At 36.2% G+C, this 20,743-nt stretch overlaps 1 protein-coding gene across 15 annotated transcripts in view; it reads right to left on the reverse strand.

The window, feature by feature from the left end:
- Positions 1-20,743, reverse strand: part of LARP1B (La ribonucleoprotein 1B) — a 92,340-nt gene that overhangs the window by 51,941 nt on the left and 19,656 nt on the right. For 14 of the 15 annotated variants that reach the window (XR_013813512.1, XR_013813513.1, XR_013813514.1 and 11 more), the window contains 6 exons: positions 19,485-19,628; positions 19,077-19,242; positions 16,123-16,267; positions 10,664-10,838; positions 4,956-5,128; positions 2,745-3,110 (listed from right to left, as the gene is read on the reverse strand). Coding sequence is in view for 10 of the 15 variants with exons in the window: in XM_079770660.1 (XP_079626786.1) it covers positions 2,745-3,110; positions 4,956-5,128; positions 10,664-10,838; positions 16,123-16,267; positions 19,077-19,242; positions 19,485-19,628 (1,169 nt within the window). In the remaining 5 variants the exon portion in view is untranslated. Of the gene's footprint in view, positions 1-2,744; positions 3,111-4,955; positions 5,129-8,463; positions 10,060-10,663; positions 10,839-16,122; positions 16,268-19,076; positions 19,243-19,484; positions 19,629-20,743 lie in introns of those variants that run through there. The other variant, XM_079770657.1, reaches the window with a different exon arrangement.

A 20,743-nucleotide genomic window follows, 5' to 3' on the forward strand; every position in this document is an offset into this window, starting at 1 on the left:
GGGTTCCCTTGGGGTGTGGGGCAGCCTAAGCGAGGGGCCTGTGGTGGTTTGTAGACCGGCCACGCCCCCTGGCAACCCAAGGGGAGGCCCTGGTATCTGGAATTTATTTTCCTTCTACAACTGAAACTTTGTAACCTGGAGCGGAGCCAAGCCTGGGGCTCCCTCCGGGGCGGCAGCCATTTTCTGTGGCAGTTAATTCACCTTTTACAATTGAAACTTTGTTGCCTTAAGCGGGTGGGCCCGGCCAGGGTGTGCGGAAAGCTTTGCTTCCCCTGTTGCCGCCGGCAACCCTGGCCTGCTCTCTCAAGCTCCATTCTGCAGCCCTTTGTTTGAATTTCTTTACCTTCTATAATTGAAACTTTGTAGCTTGAGTGGAGGCTTAGGCCTGCAACGGCTATGGAAAGCTTGGCTTGCTCTGTTACCTGAGAAACCTTGCTCTCTGTGGCTGTAGTCATCTTGGATTGGGGTTAATTTGCATACTCGCCCTGATTGGCTGGTGGGTGTGGCTTATGTAGCAGAGTGATGGTTAATTTGCATATTGCCATTTTATTACAGAGGACAAGGGAGAACCCATACGAATGTCAGCTGATTTCTCAACAGAAACTATGCAGGCCAGACGGGAGTGGCAAGAAATAGTCAAAGTGATGAATAGCAAGAACCTACAACCAAGAGTACTCTACCCAGCCAATCTGACATTCAGAATTGAAGGTCAGCTAAAGAGCTTCACAGATAAGAAAAAGCTAAAGGAGCTCATCACCACCAAACCAGTATTATATGAAATGCTGAAAGGTACTCTCTAAGAAGAGGAAGAAGAAAAAGTTAAAGATAAAAATTATGAATAACAAATCCATATCTATCAACAAGTGAATATAAAAACCAAGTGAATAAAAAGTCTGATGAACAGAATAAACTGGTGAATATAATAGAATCAGGGGCATAGAAAGGGAGTGGATTGACAACTCTCACGGGGAAAGGGGTATGGGGGGTGCGGGAAGAGACTGGACAAAAATCGTACACCTATGGATTAGGACAGTGGGGGGGAGGTAAGGGAAGAGGGTGGGATGGGAACCAAGTGGAGGAGAGCTAGGGGGTGGGGGGAAGAGGAACAACTGTAATAATCTGAACAATAAAGATTTATTAAATAAATAAATAAATACCTATCCCATTAAAATTCATATAAAAATGCAGATTGTCAGTTGACTACACTGGCAATCTCATATATTACCTTAATAACTGAGATAGGTATCAGACTATAAAAAAGATAAAAAATGAAATGAAGTAAATTAAAATAAAAGGAACAAGGTTTCAAATAGCACCCCTAGCACCACAGTAATGACTGGAGAATGAAAAACAATCATCCAGTTTAATCTTCTACATTTGTCCACACAGTTCTACTATCACAGTGAATGCATCATAGACTAAGGTGGAAGGAGGCAACAAAAGTAACCCAACTCTTACCACCATTTGTCTGTCCACCATCCAGAGCTGAGCGGTCAGTGCCGACATGTACACATAAGGAACTGGTGGACATGGATATTGGGTCTCAAAAGAACTGTTGGTCCAGAAAGAAACTCACTACAGACTGATTCATTTGCCTGTCAGCATAACTATTATTGTTCATCTCACATTCAGTTCTTATAAGAATATCTCTAGTGACACATGATCTCGCTCATCTAGGGGAAATGATGAACAACATAGACTGATGAACAAGAACAGAACCAGAAACAAGGAGGCATTGATCGGACTATCGGGCCTCAGAGGGAGGATAGGGGAGGGTGGGGGGAGGAGGGAGAGATCAACCAAAGGACTTGTGTGCATGCATATGAGCCTAACCAATGGTTAAGTTCAACAGGGGGTTGGGGCATCCGTGGGGAGGGGTGTAGGATGGGAATGGGGGGATGAGGACAAATATGTGACACCTTAATCAATAAAGAAATTTTAAAAAAAAGTAACCCAACTCAGAAGCCCCACTCATATAGCTGTGGTGACCAACGCCAGGTTAGGAGTGAGCATGTAAACTAAGCCTGTCCATAACTTCAGGTTTTATTCCTTATGAGAAAGAGCCTTATTATTTTCACCTAAAAAAAGCAAGGATTTTAGTCAGAGTGCTAAAATTTTCTTTGTAATTTAAGTATTTATTTCACTGTAATTTTTTTCAATGATCATATTGAGCCCCAAGCTCTATTTTTTTTGTTTCAATAATTCTTTATTGTTGAAAGTATTACATATGTGCCTTCCCCCCTCCCCCTTTAACCCTCTCCAGCCCGTCCCTGCCTCCCATCTTCACCACCTTATTGTCTGTGTCCATGGGTTATGCATACAAGGTCTCTGGTTGATTACCTCCCATCCACCTACCCTCTCCCACCTTCCCTCCAAGATTCCACACTCCGTTCCATGCTTCCATGTCTCTGGATCCACTCCACTCATCAGTTTGTTACTTAGATTCCACATATGAGCGAGATCATGTGATTGTCTTTCTCTGACTGACTTATTTCAGAGTGCTAATATTTTCTTTGTAATTTAAGTATTTATTTCACTGTAATTTTAATAAGATATTTCTCAGTTTGTGATTATCAGATATATTTCTTGGAAATTTTCAAATTAAATATAATTTATTTATATTTAAATTTTTCTAAAATAAAGACCCATAAAATAAAAGAAAATTTAAAGTTTAGGAAAATATAAGCAACAACACACTATTAAGCCATAGTATCAGCAGAAAGATGTTGGCCAGAAACAATTACCTTTATGGCTGTGTGTGTGTTTTCATTTTCTTCCATCCACAGATCCTGTTCATAATAATATAAGCCATCGTTGATAACTTTAGCAAGTTCAGATGTAATTTTTGCCTGAGACATGTGGTTGCTTGTTCGATCTCCTCCAGGATGTTTTCTCATGTAAGGTGGTGTCTGAGTTACAATCAAAATCTTGTTTAAATCCTGGTCATCTATTTCATAATCTGAATCATTATCAGACCAATCAATAAATGTGTTTTTTCGTTCTTCTACTTGTTCCATCTCTTCATCAAATAAAAAATCAAGTTCTTCTTGTTCTTGTTCATCTGGAGGATATAGCTGATTTGATGCCTCTTCAGGTAGAGATGCTGATTCCTAAAAGAAGAAATTGGTATTTTTTATAAAAACTTTTCTATCATTTTTAACAAATCACATAAACAAATTGAAAAATGAACCATTATTTTTAAAAGAAATGTTTAAATGTGGAGACTTTAGCCGAAACCGGTTTGGCTCAGTGGATAGAGCATCGGCCTGCGGACTCAAGGGTCCCGGGTTCGATTCCGGTAAAGGGCATGTACCTGGGTTGCGGGCACATCCCCAGTAGGGGGTGTGCAAGAGGCAGCTGATCGATGTTTCTCTCTCATCGATGTTTCTAACTCTCTATCCCTCTCTCTACCTCTCTGTAAAAAATATTTAAAATAAAAAGAGAATTGGTATTCTCCACTAAAAAAAATAAAATAAAAAAATAAATGTGGAGACTTTAAATATGGAGGGAAAATGTGGCTCTTAGTATAAATATGGTAAATTTTTGTCAACGAGTCCAGGACACTACTCTCCCTCTCTAGTGATCCAGGTTTGCCATGACAGATATAAAAATTAATCAGGATCTTTAGAAAATCATGTTTGGAAAAACTTTGTTAGGTTTCTCAAATGCCCCCAAGGAAAAATAAAACTCTTTTTAACATTTAAGTGTACTACATTTAACTATTAGTGCAAATTAAGACCTTATCTTAGGTCAGGATTTCTCAAACTTAGCACTACTGACATGTTGGGCTTGATAATTGTGTGTGTGTGTGTGTGTGTGTGTGTGTGTGTGTGTGTATAAAAGGGTGTCTTGTGCACTCTAGGATGTTTGGCAGCTTCCCTGGCCTCCACTCACAAGATGCAGTAGCACTCCTCCAGTTGTAACCACCAAAATGTCTCCAGACAACTGCCAAATGCCCTCTGGTGAGGCAAAAATATCAATACCTCCAGGTCCAGCAGAGAAGAACCATTCTTAAATCCTGCATGTTTCCTTTCTTCATGCTTTGCTCTTAGGGATAAAGAGCGCTGTTCATAATAACCTTCAATATGATAGCTTTCTTATCCTTTTTACATCTGTGCCCAATTATTTTTAGTGAGCTTTACCTTATAGAGCTTATTTTCACTATTCAAATCATTTGAGTGGCACTGTTTACAAGTTTATTTTTAGTAAACTTTTTACTTCAAGATAACTGTACATTCACATAGTTATAAGAAACAGAGATCTCAATTATTCTTTATCCAGTTCCCCCCCAATCTTGCAAAACTATAGTACAATATCAGAAACAAGGTATACACTGACATAACCTATCAATCTTATTCAGGTTCCCCCAGTGTTACTTGAACATTTGTTTGTGGTTTAGATCAGAGCAATTTTTATCACCTTGGAGAGCTCGTGCATCCAGCCACCAAAAATACAGTTCTACCACAGGGATCTCTCTTATTGTTTCCTAACCACACCCATCTCACTCCCACCAAGAAATCAACTATCTTTCCCTTTCCTATTGTGCATCACCAAAACATAAAAAATTCTGCTCTTTACCCTTTAGAAGTATTTATTTGTATACGAACTTTAAAAATAATTTACAAGGTTACAAATAATATAACAAGGTTATAAAATTAAAAATTTAGATTTTTAAAAAATGAAAAGTATTAAAATTTAAATTAGTCACAAGTAAAAAAGCGAAATCTTATCCAGAAAAGATAAATTTTAAAAGCTAATGCCACATATTTTCAGCTAATGAGTAACCCACAAGTTTTTACTGAAGGCCAATGGTTCCAATTTTTACAATTTCTAAAAATGTTTTCTAATTTTATATATATAAATATATAAAAATATATATATAAAATTTTATGTGAGATATATATATATATCTCACATAAAATTTATCACAGTTCACTTGGTTTATAACAACTTACATTCAATTTCACTGGGGATGAACGATGTCTCTTTTTTCCTTCTATCCAAGGTTCTGAGTCCAAGTCAGGCAAACTGGTAGACAAAACTCTAGTCATTGCTTGGAGATTACTTGTTTCAGTACTTTTCTTTGGGATCAGTGGACTTCCAATTCTTGGAGAATTGGGGGCAGACTCTAAAATTTTAAGTTAGTTCAGTAGTTAAAATAATAGTTTTATTACTTATAAAACATTTCATTTTTTTCCTTGGGCTTGATTTTTTTCACACAGCATGATAAGTCAATCTCAATTATAATCTTTTCAATGATTTTCAAACCTGAAGAGTTTGTAAGATGCATTCAAGTGAAACCAATGAGTAATAAGTGCAATGTCACCAAACCTTACAAAGTCCAAATTCATTAAAACTTCTCAAGAATATCAATGAAAGTCACCATTATGACAGTACATCTATTTGGGAAACAATTCTCTGCAAAATCTTATATTAAAATCTATTAATCATAATGAGATTATGAAATCTGAAAGCTATTAAGCCAGTTAAACTATTTATTTTATTGTGGACAAAAACCGGTCCTACATTGTTCTGCTAGGTTTTATACTAAGACAGCCATTACTCAAACACTTTGAACATTTCCTTTGCTTAACAAGGTTTACCTATATAATAAGAGGAATATGCTAATTATCTGTTACGCCCTGAGGCGTAACTACTGGGTCAAGGATCTGTAGGAGGGTGGGGCAGTGAACTACAAGTGGGCGGTGGAGAGCTAAAGGAGGAGGCAGGGCAGCAGGCTATGGGGGGGTGGGGAGGAAGCTACAGGAGGGTGGCAAAGAGCTACTGGCACAAGGATTCATGTGCAGGGCTACTAGTACTGAATAAAGAGTAGAACATCATATCATTAAAGTGCACTGCCCTGGCAATAACATTTAAAACACTTTATAACTGTTGGAATTAAAAATGCCTTTCTCCACACTATCTTTTATTTTTTTAAGTCGAAGTATACTCATAAGTAAAATTCAAACTGAGTCCTTCATAAATTCCTTTTCTAAAAGTCAAAGACTATTTAAGTTATAATGCAATGTAAACTTGCTTTGGACAAAAAGTGTTCTAAAAACAAATTTATACTGCAGCCCTGACCAGTTTGGCTCAGTGGATAGAGCGTCGGCTGGGGACTCAAGGGTCCCAGGTTCGATTCTGGTCAAGGGCATATGCCTGGGTTGTGGGCTCAGTCCAACGTGCAGGAGGCAACCAATCAATGATTCCCTCTCATCATTGATGTTTCTCTCTCTTCCTCTCCTTTCCTCTCTGAAATCAATAAAAATATATTTAAAAAAACAAAACAAGACGCTCACTTAAAAACATTTAAAAAATATTTTATACTGCAGAATTCGAAACATTTACTCCTCAAAAGCCAATTCCTTAGAAATTCTGCAAAGTTGAATATATTACATAGAGAAAACTGAAATAAATGAACAATTTTCATTTTATTTGCTAAATTAAAATGCAAAGGCACATTCCAGGAATCTGAGTTTGAGAATATTCCAAGATTTTAATTTCATCTACTACATACTACAATCAGATAAGTTTATCTTTTTGATGGACAAATAGCTATTCTAGGAACCAACCCATAGATTACTATATTACTTTAAAAATATATAGTTTTATATTTTAAAAAATGCTTTAAGCTGCACTGTTCAATAGCAGCCACTAGCCATATGAAGCTATTGAGCACTTGAAAGATGACTAATCCTAAAATGTGCTCAGGATAAGTATAAAACATGTACCAGATTTCAAAGACATGGTACAAAAAAACATCCATAATTTTTATGCTAATATGCTATATTTAGCTATATTAAATTGTGTTGGGTTTTTTTTGTTTTGTTTTTTCATTTTAGAGGATGTTTATTTATTTATTTTTCATTTTAGAGGATGTTTATTAAAGCTGGGGATGTGAAACAAGAAAGGGCTAGGGATATGAGCCTAGACTGGTCTGCTTTGCCTCACTAAAGTCAGAGAAAAGGCGGCTTTGGGGACATTGATACATTAATCGAATTCAGTACCCTTCAGTCCGCAGGCTGTCCCTCATCCACTGAGCCAATCTGGCTAGGGATGGCAAATACATTTCTATTGAACATTGATGCTAACTTCCTTAATTAATGGTATATATGTGATCACATGATCCACAAAAGTAGTATGAAGAAAATACTAGTTTCGGGCTGTCCATACTATTCAAGTTAGAGAGAACCCTATTTCTAATATTATGAATCATCTATGTTCATAGAGTGAATAAAGCTTTAGAAGTAGACACAGAACCACCATCCTAGAATGTGTGTGAGAATAAAGTAACTTACCATTATGCAACTATTAGGAAAATCAGTTGCAACTATTTTTAACATAGATATTTAACAACTACTTATGCTTATTACATAATCATGTCTAAATATTCTTTAAGCTTGAATGTTTCTACCATGAAGTCAAGTGTTTTACTATGTTCACAGCACATGTGCTTATAAATTAAATGACATTAAAATGCCCAAGAAATTGGGTAGGACAAGAAAAATTTAGCTTTTAAAGGTTGTTTACCTTATAATTAAGCTATACATATGCTTTGTGTGATTGTTTTTACAATGAAAAGATTTCAAACGATATGTGTGAAAATTTTAAGGGTTAATAGTAAAGCACTAATCTTCCAAGACCAAATGAATTTGAATATGGCTTGGATTACTTGAAACTAAACTTAGACAAAAAATTAGATGCATACTTTGACATTTATGGTTTCTAATTTGTAAGAACTCAACAGGAATAAAAAACATTGTTGCATTTTCAGTAATTGAAAATTGTCCATATGACGTAAGATAAATCATCATATACAGGGTGGGGCAAAAGCAAGTTTACAGTTGTGAGTTTATATCTATTACATTATTTTCCACATGAATACCTGTAAACCTACTTTTGCCTGCTGTATATATTCCATGATATTTACCTGTCATGACATTTTAAAAAAATATTTTTTATTGATTTCAGAAAGAGAGAGGGATAGAAATAATGAGAATCATTGATCGGCTGCCTCCTGCACACCTCCTACTGGGGATCAAGCCTACAGTTCGGGCATGTGCTCTGACAGGGAATAAAACCTTGACCTCCTGGCTAATAGGTTGACACTCAACCACTGAGCACAATGGCCAGGCTGTCATGACTTTTTTTATCCACCCTGAATCACAGCACTGAGTAATTACATAGATTGCTTTAAAAATGATTTACATGCTTTATGTGTGGCACATTCAAGAACACTTCTACAGATCAACTTTTCAAAAAAATCCCACAGCTTAGCAATCATTAGGGAAAATCTTGTATTTTTTAAAGCCAAATAGAAACAAACAAAAAACAACACAAGACTGTCAAATACCTGACCTCTCAATTTTGGTGAATGCAATTCTTTTACTATTGAAAGTGCAATACTATATCCATAGAACTGCAAAACCTACATTTCAGAACACCTTACCATTCCCATAATCAACCTTTCCTGGTGCATTAAGGTCCTCTGTTCAGCACAAAGGTCAATCCATGTTAGACAATTCAAGCTCCATAGAGGAAAAAATAGAAATTTTAATTTTTTAGTGAAAAGGACCAAAAATGTTTATTTTACCACACAAATCCCTTCGAAAATATATTATCATGGGTTATGTTTTTGAAATTTGAGGTCTTCTCACTTGAGTGAAAAGGATTTAAGGTAAAAGTTTCACTATTTTTCTCTATGCATGGGTATAGATAAATAATCTAAATTTCCTATCCCTTATTCCCATTTCAAATTTTTGGTGGCAGTACTCTAGACTGAATTTAGGAAACTAAGGCTTTCTTATCAGAGGAGAATTGTTAAGGTCAGAAATTTGGGCAGTCACAGGAAAAGACTGAATTTACGTGATTATTCCTATGATTTAAAGTGAATCAGCATAACTCAAAACACATTCCATCTTTTTATAATGCCTTCATTATCCATCTGGTTTCTGATGTATATATAATGTAAAGAACCTAAATATTTTAACATTTTAAATGTACACTGACTGGTTTCAGGCAGTGTATGTGTGCATGTAAATGAGTACATTAAAAAAGAACACAAAAATTTATCAGACATTGTGATTTTATTCCTGTAATTTTATTAATAATGCATAAATCGCTTATGGACAGGCATCACCAACTTGACTAACCTATCTTAGCTACTCTGTGGAAGAAGTGTTTTCTATTTTATCTAACTCAACTAATGCCTGTTCATGAGCAGGTTAAAAATGTCATCTTGGACCCCACATTTACACAATATATTAATCTAACTTATACAGACAGCATATCTTTATTTAAAAAACCTTAAAAATGTTTCTTCAAATTTTAAAACACTTGCCCAAGTTGCTTTCTAGGTTTAGAGGCACAGAGGGCTGACAATCAAAGAAACAATAAATAAAATTATCTGTGAGACTGTCCATCAGTGCTTTTTTGATGGCAGGTGCCTCACACTAGTGTATAAAAAATAAATTTTAAAGAGTGAAAAAAATACTTTCATTTCTTAAATTTCTTATTCCTTAGTATCCACATTAATAAATCTTAAAGTCCATGTGAAATATGACAACATGTGAGATACAGTACACTATAAAAGAGGGGCAAATTAAATAGCAAAGGACCTAACAATCTGGGAAATGCCACTGAAGCCTCTCTATTTCTACTTTATTGATCTGGACACAAGTACATAAGTCTAAAAGGAAAAGACAGAATCTTGTAATATTTCCAGAATGAAAATTAACTTTCCCACCGTGAATAAAAAGTAGCACATACAGCCCAGGTTATTTATACACAAATGGGCAGCTCGTATAAAAACAACAGCAGTCCTCTGGTCTGTCTCTCATCATCATCATCACATAGGTGTTTATCTCCACTGTAGTGTTGACCCAACGTCCTCCACAAGGAGTTGGGAGTAGACATTCTTGCAAAGAAGTAACTCTGGTCGCTTTCATTTCTGCAGCACGATTTGTTCCAATATTTATAATGATATTTCAGTGAGTCACCTATTCCTCTGCATATTCCGATCAAATGACATCCAAGAGCATCAGTAGATCATCACCCTGACTGAAAAAAGTTTAAGCACACATATTTTTTCCCAAGAGGGAATGTCTTAAAAATGATCCAGGAAAAAAAAAAAATCTTAACATTAAAGCAGTTTTTGGAAATTCTAAGTACCACCAATTCTTTAATCAATAATTATAATAACTTCTTAAGAGAACCCCAATTATGCATTAGAATATAGGTAGGTCATCTAATCTTTTCAAGACAAAGTTGAAGTACATTGGTAAGAAAATTAAATAAAGTCTTCCCCACTCTTGGGTATGAGACTTAGATACTGGAATCCTACTGGACTATTCCAAGTTTACAAGGGGAAAACTGGCACAATATATCTATAATTATTTAGCAAAATTAAGAGAAGGTAAGTACAAACTCCACGTAACAAAGTACACAAATAATTTAAGATAGAGCAGAGCTTCACTCATAATTCTTAAAACCCTATTTAATTTATAGCTCTGTGTGGGAGACAATTATGAGTAGAATTTGGAGCATCAGAGTCATTTAGTTATCTTTAATTTTCCTACTGAAGCTAAATAAGCTTTAAAAAGATAGGCAAATTGCATCAAAAAGCCCAGTGTTATGCTGTTCGCTGTAGAAGAAAAGCTGTTACCTGCATGTGAATAAAAGGCTTGGCCTGGTACAAACTCTGGGCAGTCAATCAGTTGAGAGAAGTCTGTTTGTGGCACCCTACGTGGAGGAGGGCCCGGAATTGGCCATTTTTCTGGTTCTATCTTTTTTCTCATTTTCTCATCCACAATTTCCACTTCTGTGCTATCTTTCAGTGCCTATAAATAGGAATTTTGATCTATTAAAGAACTTGCATTCAAAAATTTTAATTGTACATCCTTACTTCCAATAACCTAAAAATTTTAAAAATTACTTCTATTTCATAGGTGAGGACACTAAAGTTCAAAGAAATAAAGTACAGCAGTCCCCCTCTGTCTGCAATTTCACTTTCCACAGTTTTAGTTACCTCTGGTCCAAAACAGTAAATGAAAAATTCCAGGAATAAACAATACATAAACTTTAAATTACACACTCTATTCTGAGTAGCATGATGAAATCTCACACTAGAAGGGAATTGTCCCTTTGTCCAGCATAAGCACCCTATTAATTACTTAGTAGCTATCTGCTACTAATAACTGTCACAGTATCACAGTGCTTGTGGCATGTCATCTTTATTTTCCTTAATAATTGCCCCAAAGCACAAGGGTAGTGATGCTGGCAATTCGAATATACCAAAGAGAAACCATATAAAATGCTTCAAGTGAAAAGGTATGATGGCTATGAAAAAATTTAGCACATAAAACACATATGGTTCTGTACTATCTGCAGTTTCAGGCATCCACTGGGGTTCTTGGATCATATCCCCAGAAAAAAGGGGAGACTGCAGTAACTTGGTAAAGTGCACAGATTTTTTTTAAAAAAATTTTTTATTGATTTCAGAGAGGGAAGGGAAGAGAGAGAGAGAGAAACATCAATGATGAGAGAGAATCATTGACTGCCTGCCTCCTGCATGCCCCCTACTGGGGATCGAGCCCACAACCCAGGCATGTGCCCTTGACCGGAATCGAACCTGGGACCCTTCAGTTTGCAGGCCGACATTATCTACTGAGCCAAACCACATAGGGCAAAAAGGGCACAGATTTATTATGAGTTTTAATAACAGGACTCAAATCATTTATCTGTTTACCAGTAAAAGTCTTAGCCACTAGGCTATGGGGATTCTCAAAAATAAATGTGCTATAATTTAAGGATAAAATAAAACTAGAACATAACGATAAGGTTTTAATCTCTAACATTTACAGGGAACTCATACAACTTAACAAAAGATAAACAATCCAATCAAAAAATGGGCAACTGACCTAAATAGATACTTTTCAAAAGAAGACAGAAGGAAGGCCAAGAGACATATGAAAACCTGCTCAAAGTCACTAATCATCCAAGAGATGCAAATCAAAACAATGCGGTACCATCTCACACCTGTCAGAATGGCTATCATCAACAAATCAACAAATGACAAGTGCTGGCGAGCATGCAGAGAAAAAGGAACCCTTGTGCACTGCTGGTGGGAATGCAGACTGGTGCAGCCACTGTGGAGAACAGTATGGAGTTTCCTCAAAAAACGAAAATTGGAACTCCCATTTGACCCAGTGATCCTACTTCTAGGAATATATCCCAAGAAACTAGAAACACCAATCAGAAAGGATATATGCACCCCTATGTTCATAGCGGCACAATTCACCATAGCTAAGATTTGGAAACAGCCTAAGTGCCCCATCAGCAGATGAGTGGATTAAAAAGCTGTGGTACATCTATACAATGGAATACCGCACTGCGGTAAAAAAGAACGAGTTCTTACCATTTGCAACAACATGGATGGAGCTGGAGAGCATTATGCTAAGTGAAATAAGCCAGTCATAGAAAGATAAATATCACATGATCTCACTCATTTATGGGATATAATGAGCAACATAAATTGATGAACAAAAACAGATCCAGAGACAGAAACATCGATCAGAACGTCAAACCTCAGGGAAGGTAGGAGACGGTGGGGGTTAGAGGAAGAGATCAACCAAAGGACTTATACGCATGCATATAAGCCTAATCAATGGACACAGACAACAGGGGGTTAAGGGCATGCATTGGGGGGGAGGGCGTAATGGGGGAATAAGGACACATATGTAATACCTTAATCAATAAAGAAATTTTTTAAAAATCTATATTAAAAAAAACTAGAACAAAATTTCTTCAAAATAATTAAAGATTTATTGATCAGAACTTTAACTAAAATTCAAAGGTATTCAGCTTTTAGAAATACAAATACAAATATGATATAAAAATTCAACATACATATTAACTTTAAAATTTTAGTTATATTTTAGTTGAAGAACACATATGTATCGCTTTAAGAATCTTATATTTGTATTAGTTGCCCAGTGCATGAAATTCGTGCACAATTAAAAGGGAATTAATTAGAGGAAATACTTTAATATTGCTATTTGCCCTTTCTCTATAACAAAAGTGTCAGAGATAAAAGAAAATTAGTAAAATGTATATGAAAATCTCCCTCCTGTCAGAGTCTGGGGTGCGTGGCGGGACCCAGAGTCAAGTCCCGGCCCACCCATGCGCGGCTCGAAATCGCGCGAGACTCAGACCCGGCCGGCCCCATCCCCGTCAAGCCCCGCAGGGTGGGGGGCACGGCCTCAGATCCCCCGGCCCCAGCAAGAGGGCGTGATGACCACTTGCATATTAGCTCTTTATTATATAGGATGCCCTTAATAATAGTATAGTACTTACTTCAAGTTCTATTTTTCATAACTGGACATTACTTTAAAATTAGTATTAAAAATTGTTTAAATACAAACATTTGATGGGAATAAGAATACTCACGAAAGAGAAGTCTGAAATATGAAAGTAAATAATAATACTATAGTAAAGGGTTTGAACTGGTGATTATCTGTTTTTCTGACATAAACTTTCCTAGTTTTGTCCACTGAACACTCTATAAGCAATAACATCCCAGTAGCAAACCAGTATACCCAGTATCCAGATCTTGCAACATGAATGAATTTTAAAAACTACCAATAGCCCTAGATGGTTTGGCTCAGTGGATAGAGTGTCAGCCTGCGGACTGAAGGGCCCCAGGTTCAATTCCGTTCAAGGGCACATGCTTGGGTTGCGGGCTCAATCCCCAGTATGGGCGTGAAGGAGGCAGCCAATCAATGATTCTCTGTCATCACTGATGTTTCTATCTCTCTTTCCTTCTCCCTTCCTCTCTGAAATAAATAAAAATATATATTAAAAAACTACAAATAAAAGAGGCAGGAGACAGAAGAACTCCATTTACACAACAACAGGCAGAGTCAATCAATCTATGTTAATAAAATAAAAAAGTAGTTTGGTTTCGGATAGGAGAGGTGGGGAAGAGTGACTAGAAAGGGTCACTAAGGAAGTCATCAGAGTACTAGATACCAGATTATATCTTATTTGCACAGGGCTTATGCAATTTTCAAAACTCAAACTGAAAACCCAAGATCACTGCATTTTACAGGATATTTATTTCTGAATAAAAAAACAGCAACAAAAAACAAAACAAAAACCTAGCCCTATCTGGTTTGGCTCAGTATATAGAGCGTCAGCCTGCAGACTGAAGAGTCCCAAGTTCGATCCAGTCAAGGGCTCGTCCCTGGGATGCGGGCTTGAGCCCCAGCAGAGGATGTGCAGGAGGCAGCCAATCAATGATTCTCTCTCATCATTGATGTTTCTGTTTCTCTCTCTCTCTCTCTCTCTCTCTCTCTCGCTCTCCCCCTTCCTCTCTGAGATAATAATAATAAAAAGAAGCAAAAACCCTACTCAAAAATTTATGAGTTTAAGTTTTACAAAATAATGTTTTGGCAAAAGACTGCCAATAGTGTTAGCTAGAACATGCAATAATTCAAACTCTCAACACTGGTAGTTTTAACTGGTTTAACACTTTATACATGTGCAAAGACCCAGACATAAGAGAGCAGCACATATGTAATAGGAAAATGTTCACCAGTATCTTCAAAAGCTAAGCATTTATTTCCTGTTAACCATCAGTTTCACAGGAAAATAAGTACAGGTGTCCATCCAAAAAATATGTGCACTGATATGCACAACAGTGTATCACAAACTCAAACTGAAAAGAACTCAAATGTCTATCAACAAAAGCATGGAAAAATAAATTGAGTTACACAAAAATAGAAACACAACTGCTATACACCAACAATGGATAAACCTAAAAGAAATAATGATGAGCAAATGTCAGATATGTATAAAATAATACATATAACTGATTATGTGAAGTTTAAAAGACAGGCGAGAGAGAGCTCTGAAAAGCAATTCCTTTTGAGGAGAACAGTGGTACTGACTAGGATGGGGCACAGGGAGTTCCTAGAATGTTGAAAATGTTCCATTTCTTAACCTAGGTGGAAATTACACAGGTATATACAGAGAAAGTAATTTGTAATCTTATGATTTCTAATATACACTGCATAAATTATGCCTGTTGAAAGCGGGAAAAATTAAAGAAAAAAACCTGGGGAGATAAATGCTTTTACAAAACATGCTGTGTTTGAAAAAGGGCAATACAACAGTGTATGTAGTCTAGTATGAACTATCTTAGGAGGGATACACAAAAAAGAAGTAACATGACTGTCACCAAGGAAGTTAGTTTAACTAGTTTACTACAGTTGAAAGGTGAGAAGGAGAAGGAAAGTTTTCACTTTGAATCTTGAATCATAAGGAATTTATTCCCTATTGGGGGAAAATTAATTCAGTAAGAAAATAAAGAGAACAGAAAGTGGAACGAGAACAGAATCAAGCAATCACAATCATCAATATTTATTCACTAGAAAGGAAAACATATGTCCACACAAAGACTTTTATGCTTTGCTTATAATATCTAAAAACTAGAAACATGCTAAATGTCCATCATCAAGTGAATTGTTAAACTATGGTACTATGGAATTAGTACCATTTATATGATATTCTGGAAAAGGCAAAAGTAGATTGACAAAAATCACATCAGTAGTGCCCAGCGCTAAGTATAAGAAAAGGGACTGGCTACACCAGGGCACAAGGGTGTTAAGTTTCCGAAAGCTCATAGAACTGTGCAATAAAAAACTGAAAATGTTGAAAGCATTTCTAGAACAGGACAGACAAGAGATTTCTTTTTTAAATAGGCCTTTCTATTCCACATGAAAAATTCCCAAAAATTTAACAAATGGGAATATACACTAAACCTGGAAGATGACTAGGGCCAAAAAAAGCCAATAATGTTCAAGTCTGAAGGATCAGTTTAAATACAGGAGGAAACATCATTAGTAATTCTTTCAGTGGTTTCCAAGGTTAGAAATTTATTTGAGCTTGATAAAATTGGAAAAAAACCATGAGATTCATCCAAAGCCTTAGGCAACTACAGATTGTTTTGGGGGTTTATTCTCTTAAAAATTATGATAGAATTTATTTTTTAGAGCAGTTTTAGGTTTGCAACATAAACAAAAAGTGCAGACTGTTCTATCTGTTTTGCAAATGTATAATTACCTCTAAAATGAGATTAAGGTTTGTAGTGAGAGCCTGAACACGGTGGAAACCAGCAATCAGGGAAATAGGCAAGAAACCTTGCTCATCCATTTTTCTCCTAAGAAAGAAGTCCCGTTCCAAATTTTCTATACTGAAGTAATATTCACTAAAAAGAGAAACAGAAAGTAAGTATCAATTTCATCCATTTGTTCAATAGCAAATAAAAATATCTATTGCTAATAATATCAGCTTCTAAAAACCTATTTTAATTTACTAATAGCATTATACAGATTTAATACAACACAGACAGAGCAAATATATGAAATGATAGTACTTATATGTGGAATCTAAAGAACAACATAAACGAACAAACAAAACAGAAACAGACTCATAGGTACAGAGAACAGACTGATGGTTGCCAGAGGGGAAGGCGGTTTAGGGAATTGGCAAAAGAGGTGAAAGGATTGAGTAGTACAAATTGGTAGTTACAAAACTGGAAGTCATGGGGATATAGAAGTACAGCATAGGGAATATAGTGAATAATCCTATCTAATAAAAGGGTAATATGCAAATTAACCATCACTTCATCACAAAGATGGCAACGCCCATAGCCACAAGATGGCGACGCCCAGTCCTCTCAGACCCGCTGGAGTTCCCCAGTCCCGGGGGCGGGGGGGGGGGGGGGGGGCGGGTGGTGGCCACTGAGAGCGGGCAGCGTGAGCAGCCTGGCGGAATGCTTGCTTCTAACCTGCGGTGATGAGGCAAGCGTTCCGCGCCCGGCCACGGATGGGCCTCTGGGCCACGGAGAGCCTCTGAGCAGCATGTGCGGAGCGGCCAGGCCCCGCAGAGAGCTACTGGTGCGCGGATTCGTGCGCAGGGCTACTAGTATTGTAATAACTGAGTATTGTGCCAGTTGGGTATGGGACATGTCAGGGGAACACTAGGTAAAGTATATGACTGTTTAACCACTATAATGTACACCTGAAACTAATATTGCATGTAACTGAAAAACAAAAAACACAAAATCTTACCAAGTTAATAATGAGGAGAAAAAAATTTAGAATACTAGTTATCTTCCAAAAAACTAACAGTAATTCTAAAATTACTAGTAAACTAAAACTAATTCTTTACACTTAGATCACCTTTACCTTAAGTGTAAACAATTAACCAGCATTTTACTTTAAAAGTTCAATAACTGATTTTTAAAATGAGTCACTTAGATGAAATTTTTCATTACAAAGCTATTTTTCTTTGCTTTGTTTAAGCACCAAATAACAAAAGCTATACACATGTCAACAGACTGCCTTCCAACTTCTTCCCATCACTGAGAAGAATGGTATATGGGAAGTATTCTTTGTCAACTTTCAGAGCACATTACAGTTTGTTCTGTTTTCTAAACTGACAGGGTACTGACATTGTTTTAATATCTCTGAACCCTAGAAATCAAGTACATTGATTAGTGAAAAACTTAGTATATACATGGGCACAGGCGCACACACAATTATATATTTAAACAATGCAAGATCTCCCCCTTTCTTTGATGGGGAGATAAATACTATAAATGACATTAAGATTTAACAGCAAATAACAAAACAAAGAATTCCTATGACATCAGGAGGTACGTTGAAGGGCAGAGTGAGATACAAAAATAAGCTTAAACACCTTGAAATAGACTTACAAGTTCAGGAAGTGCACAGAACCCCAAACAAGAGGAACCCAAAGAGGACCACACCAAGACACATCATAATTAAAATGCCAAGGGCAAAAGACAAAGAGAGAATCTTGAAAGCAGCAAGAGAAAAACAGTTACCTACAAGGGAGCACCCATACAACTGTCAGCTGATTTCTCAACAGAAACTATGCAGGCCAGACGGGAGTGGCAAGAAATATTCAAAGTGATGAATAGCAAGAACCTACAACCAAGACTACTCTACCCAGCAAAGTTATCATTCAGAATTGAAGGGCAGATAAAGAGCTTCACAGATAAGAAAAAGCTAAAGGAGCTCATCACCACCAAATCAGTATTATATGAAATGCTGAAAGGTCTTCTTTAAAAAGAGGAAAAAGAAGAAAAAGGTAAAGATAAAAATTATTAACAACAAATACATATCTATCAACAAGTGATCCTAAAAATCAAGTGAATTAAAAATCTGAGGAACAGAATAAACTGGTGAACATAATAGAATCAGAGGCATAAAATGGGAGTGGATTGATAATTCTCAGGGGGAAAGGGGTGTCTGTGTGGGGGGTACGGGAAGAGACTGGACAAAAATCATACACCTATGGATAAGGACAATGGGGGGGGGGGTAAGGGCAGAGGGGGGTTGGGAACTGGGTGGTGGGGAGATATGGGGGGGGGAAGGAGAAACAATTGTAATAATCTGAACAATAAAGATTTATTTAAAAAAATAAAATAAATAAAATGCAGTTGAAAAAAATTAAAAGATAAAAATCACTATTTTTGTCATTAATATTCATTTGCAAAATTTGTAAGTAATCCAAATTTCTTGCTCATTTAGAATACATAGTTTTCTATTATACTTAATTTCTATTATATTTAATTATTCCATGACATTATAAGTAATACCCTTTAAGCAAATACCTAAACAGTAGACAAAGCAATAGTCATAAATAATATGAGCCAAATATAAATTTTTTAAAATACTTATTTTAACAATATAGCCCTGACTGGTATAGCTCAGTAGGTTGGGTATTGTCCCATGTACCAAAAGGTTGCCAGTTTAATTCCTAGTCAGGGCACATACCCGGTTGCCTGTTCAATCCCCAGTACAGAGTGTAAAAGAGGCAGCCAATGGATGTTTTTCACATCGATGTTTCCCCCCCACTTCCCTAAAATCAATAAAAACCTATTTTAAAAAAACAACACAATATAATACAAAATGCTATCAATGATGTTAAATTTGAATATTGCAACAAACTTTATCATTACATCTGCTTACAGCTTATCAACTTACATTTGGCGCTTAATATACTCTTTGAGCAATGCTTCTTCCACAGGATATACCTGTACACCTGTACCATCATCATAGTAATACATCATACTGGTATTAAGTTCTGTTTGAAATGGTTGATCAGTCCTTTCACCATGTTCTCGATAAGCATATGAATAATCAAAGTTCACTTGATGTGAATAAAGAAAAAGAAAGGTGGTCACAAACTTTTTTAAAAAAACAGAACAAGTAGTTACTATAAAGAAAAATTCAAAGAACAGTATTTCAAGGGATAAAAAATAAAATCATTTGTATTATCAGACAAGTAAATAGTTACATATAAGATAGTAAGGAAAACTAAGGCTGAAGGTTTACACCCCTTTTTCAAAGTTTATCTCATTAAAAACACACACACACAAAATCATGTCATACATCGAGAATTTCCTCTGCCTCGTCCTCTTCCCCGTCCTCGGCCTCTTCCTCGGCCTCTTGAGGAACCTCGGATATTACCACCTTCACTTCTCACACTGGAAACTTCATCTTGATCATCTCTCTTTTCTCTTTCACGTCTCCAACCTTTTTGAAATAAAAGTATTTTTATACATTCCAATTTACAGATATGAATAACATGATTATCTTTATGAAAACCTGGTAACCACTTCTCTTCACTTTGTATCTAGTTATTTAGTAACCAGGCAATCTTCAGATAGATACAAACTTAAGAGATCCCGTAGAAATTTGTCAAAATGTCTCTGGCATAAAGGGAGCTCATAAAAGTACTGACATATAAAAAAGAAATTCTAGTAAGTAAAAATAACATACTAAAAAAATACTTATTTTCACAAAATGTTTAAGAAAAGGGTGTTTCTATTTAAAAGATGTTTTATTTATTTATTTTTTTAATTTAAATTCTTTATTGTTTCAAGTATTACATATGTCTTCTTTTTCCCCCATTGACTTCTCCCCGGCCACTCCCACCCCCCAAAAGGCGTTTCTTTTAAAGAAAAAAGAAATAAAACCACAAAACATACTGGGAGAAGATATCTGCAATACAATACACAAATTATATACAGAAGTCATACAAAGTTCTTATACACAAACGTGCACACACTGAAACTCACAGGAAAATGGCTAAAAGACAGGTAGGGCAAACTAAGAAATGAAAATAATAAAAAAAGAAAATGGTTCTCAGCCTCATTGGCTGTGAGAGATGCAAATGAAGACAGTGAAAGAGCATTTCATCTGCTCCACTCAGACAAACATTTCAAGGTCCTGCCAAAATCAATTGTGAACCAAGATAGTAAAGACAGAATATCAGTATACTACTAGTGAAAGAAAAAACAGATACATCCACTTTAAAATATTGGAATTAATAAGGCATATATATACTATAGATCAGGGTTTTCAACCTTGGCAATATAGACATTTTGAGCCAGATAACTCTGTAGTGTGGGGAGCTGTCCTACAGTATGGTATGATGTTTAGCATCATCCATGGTCTCCACCTACATGCCAGTTACACACACTCACCTCCCAACACTCCCCACCTCCAGCTATGAAAACCACTGTTATTTTCAGACAATATCAAATGTCCCCTTGGGAGAAAAATAAAAATCACTCCCACTGAGAATCACTGGCCTAGACTCTGCCAATTCTTCCAATAATATTCTCTAAACATTTCTGCCTAAACCA

The sequence above is a fragment of the Cnephaeus nilssonii genome, assembly GCF_951640355.1.
Source record: "Cnephaeus nilssonii genome assembly, chromosome: 5".
NCBI classification, from domain to species: domain Eukaryota; kingdom Metazoa; phylum Chordata; class Mammalia; order Chiroptera; family Vespertilionidae; genus Cnephaeus; species Cnephaeus nilssonii.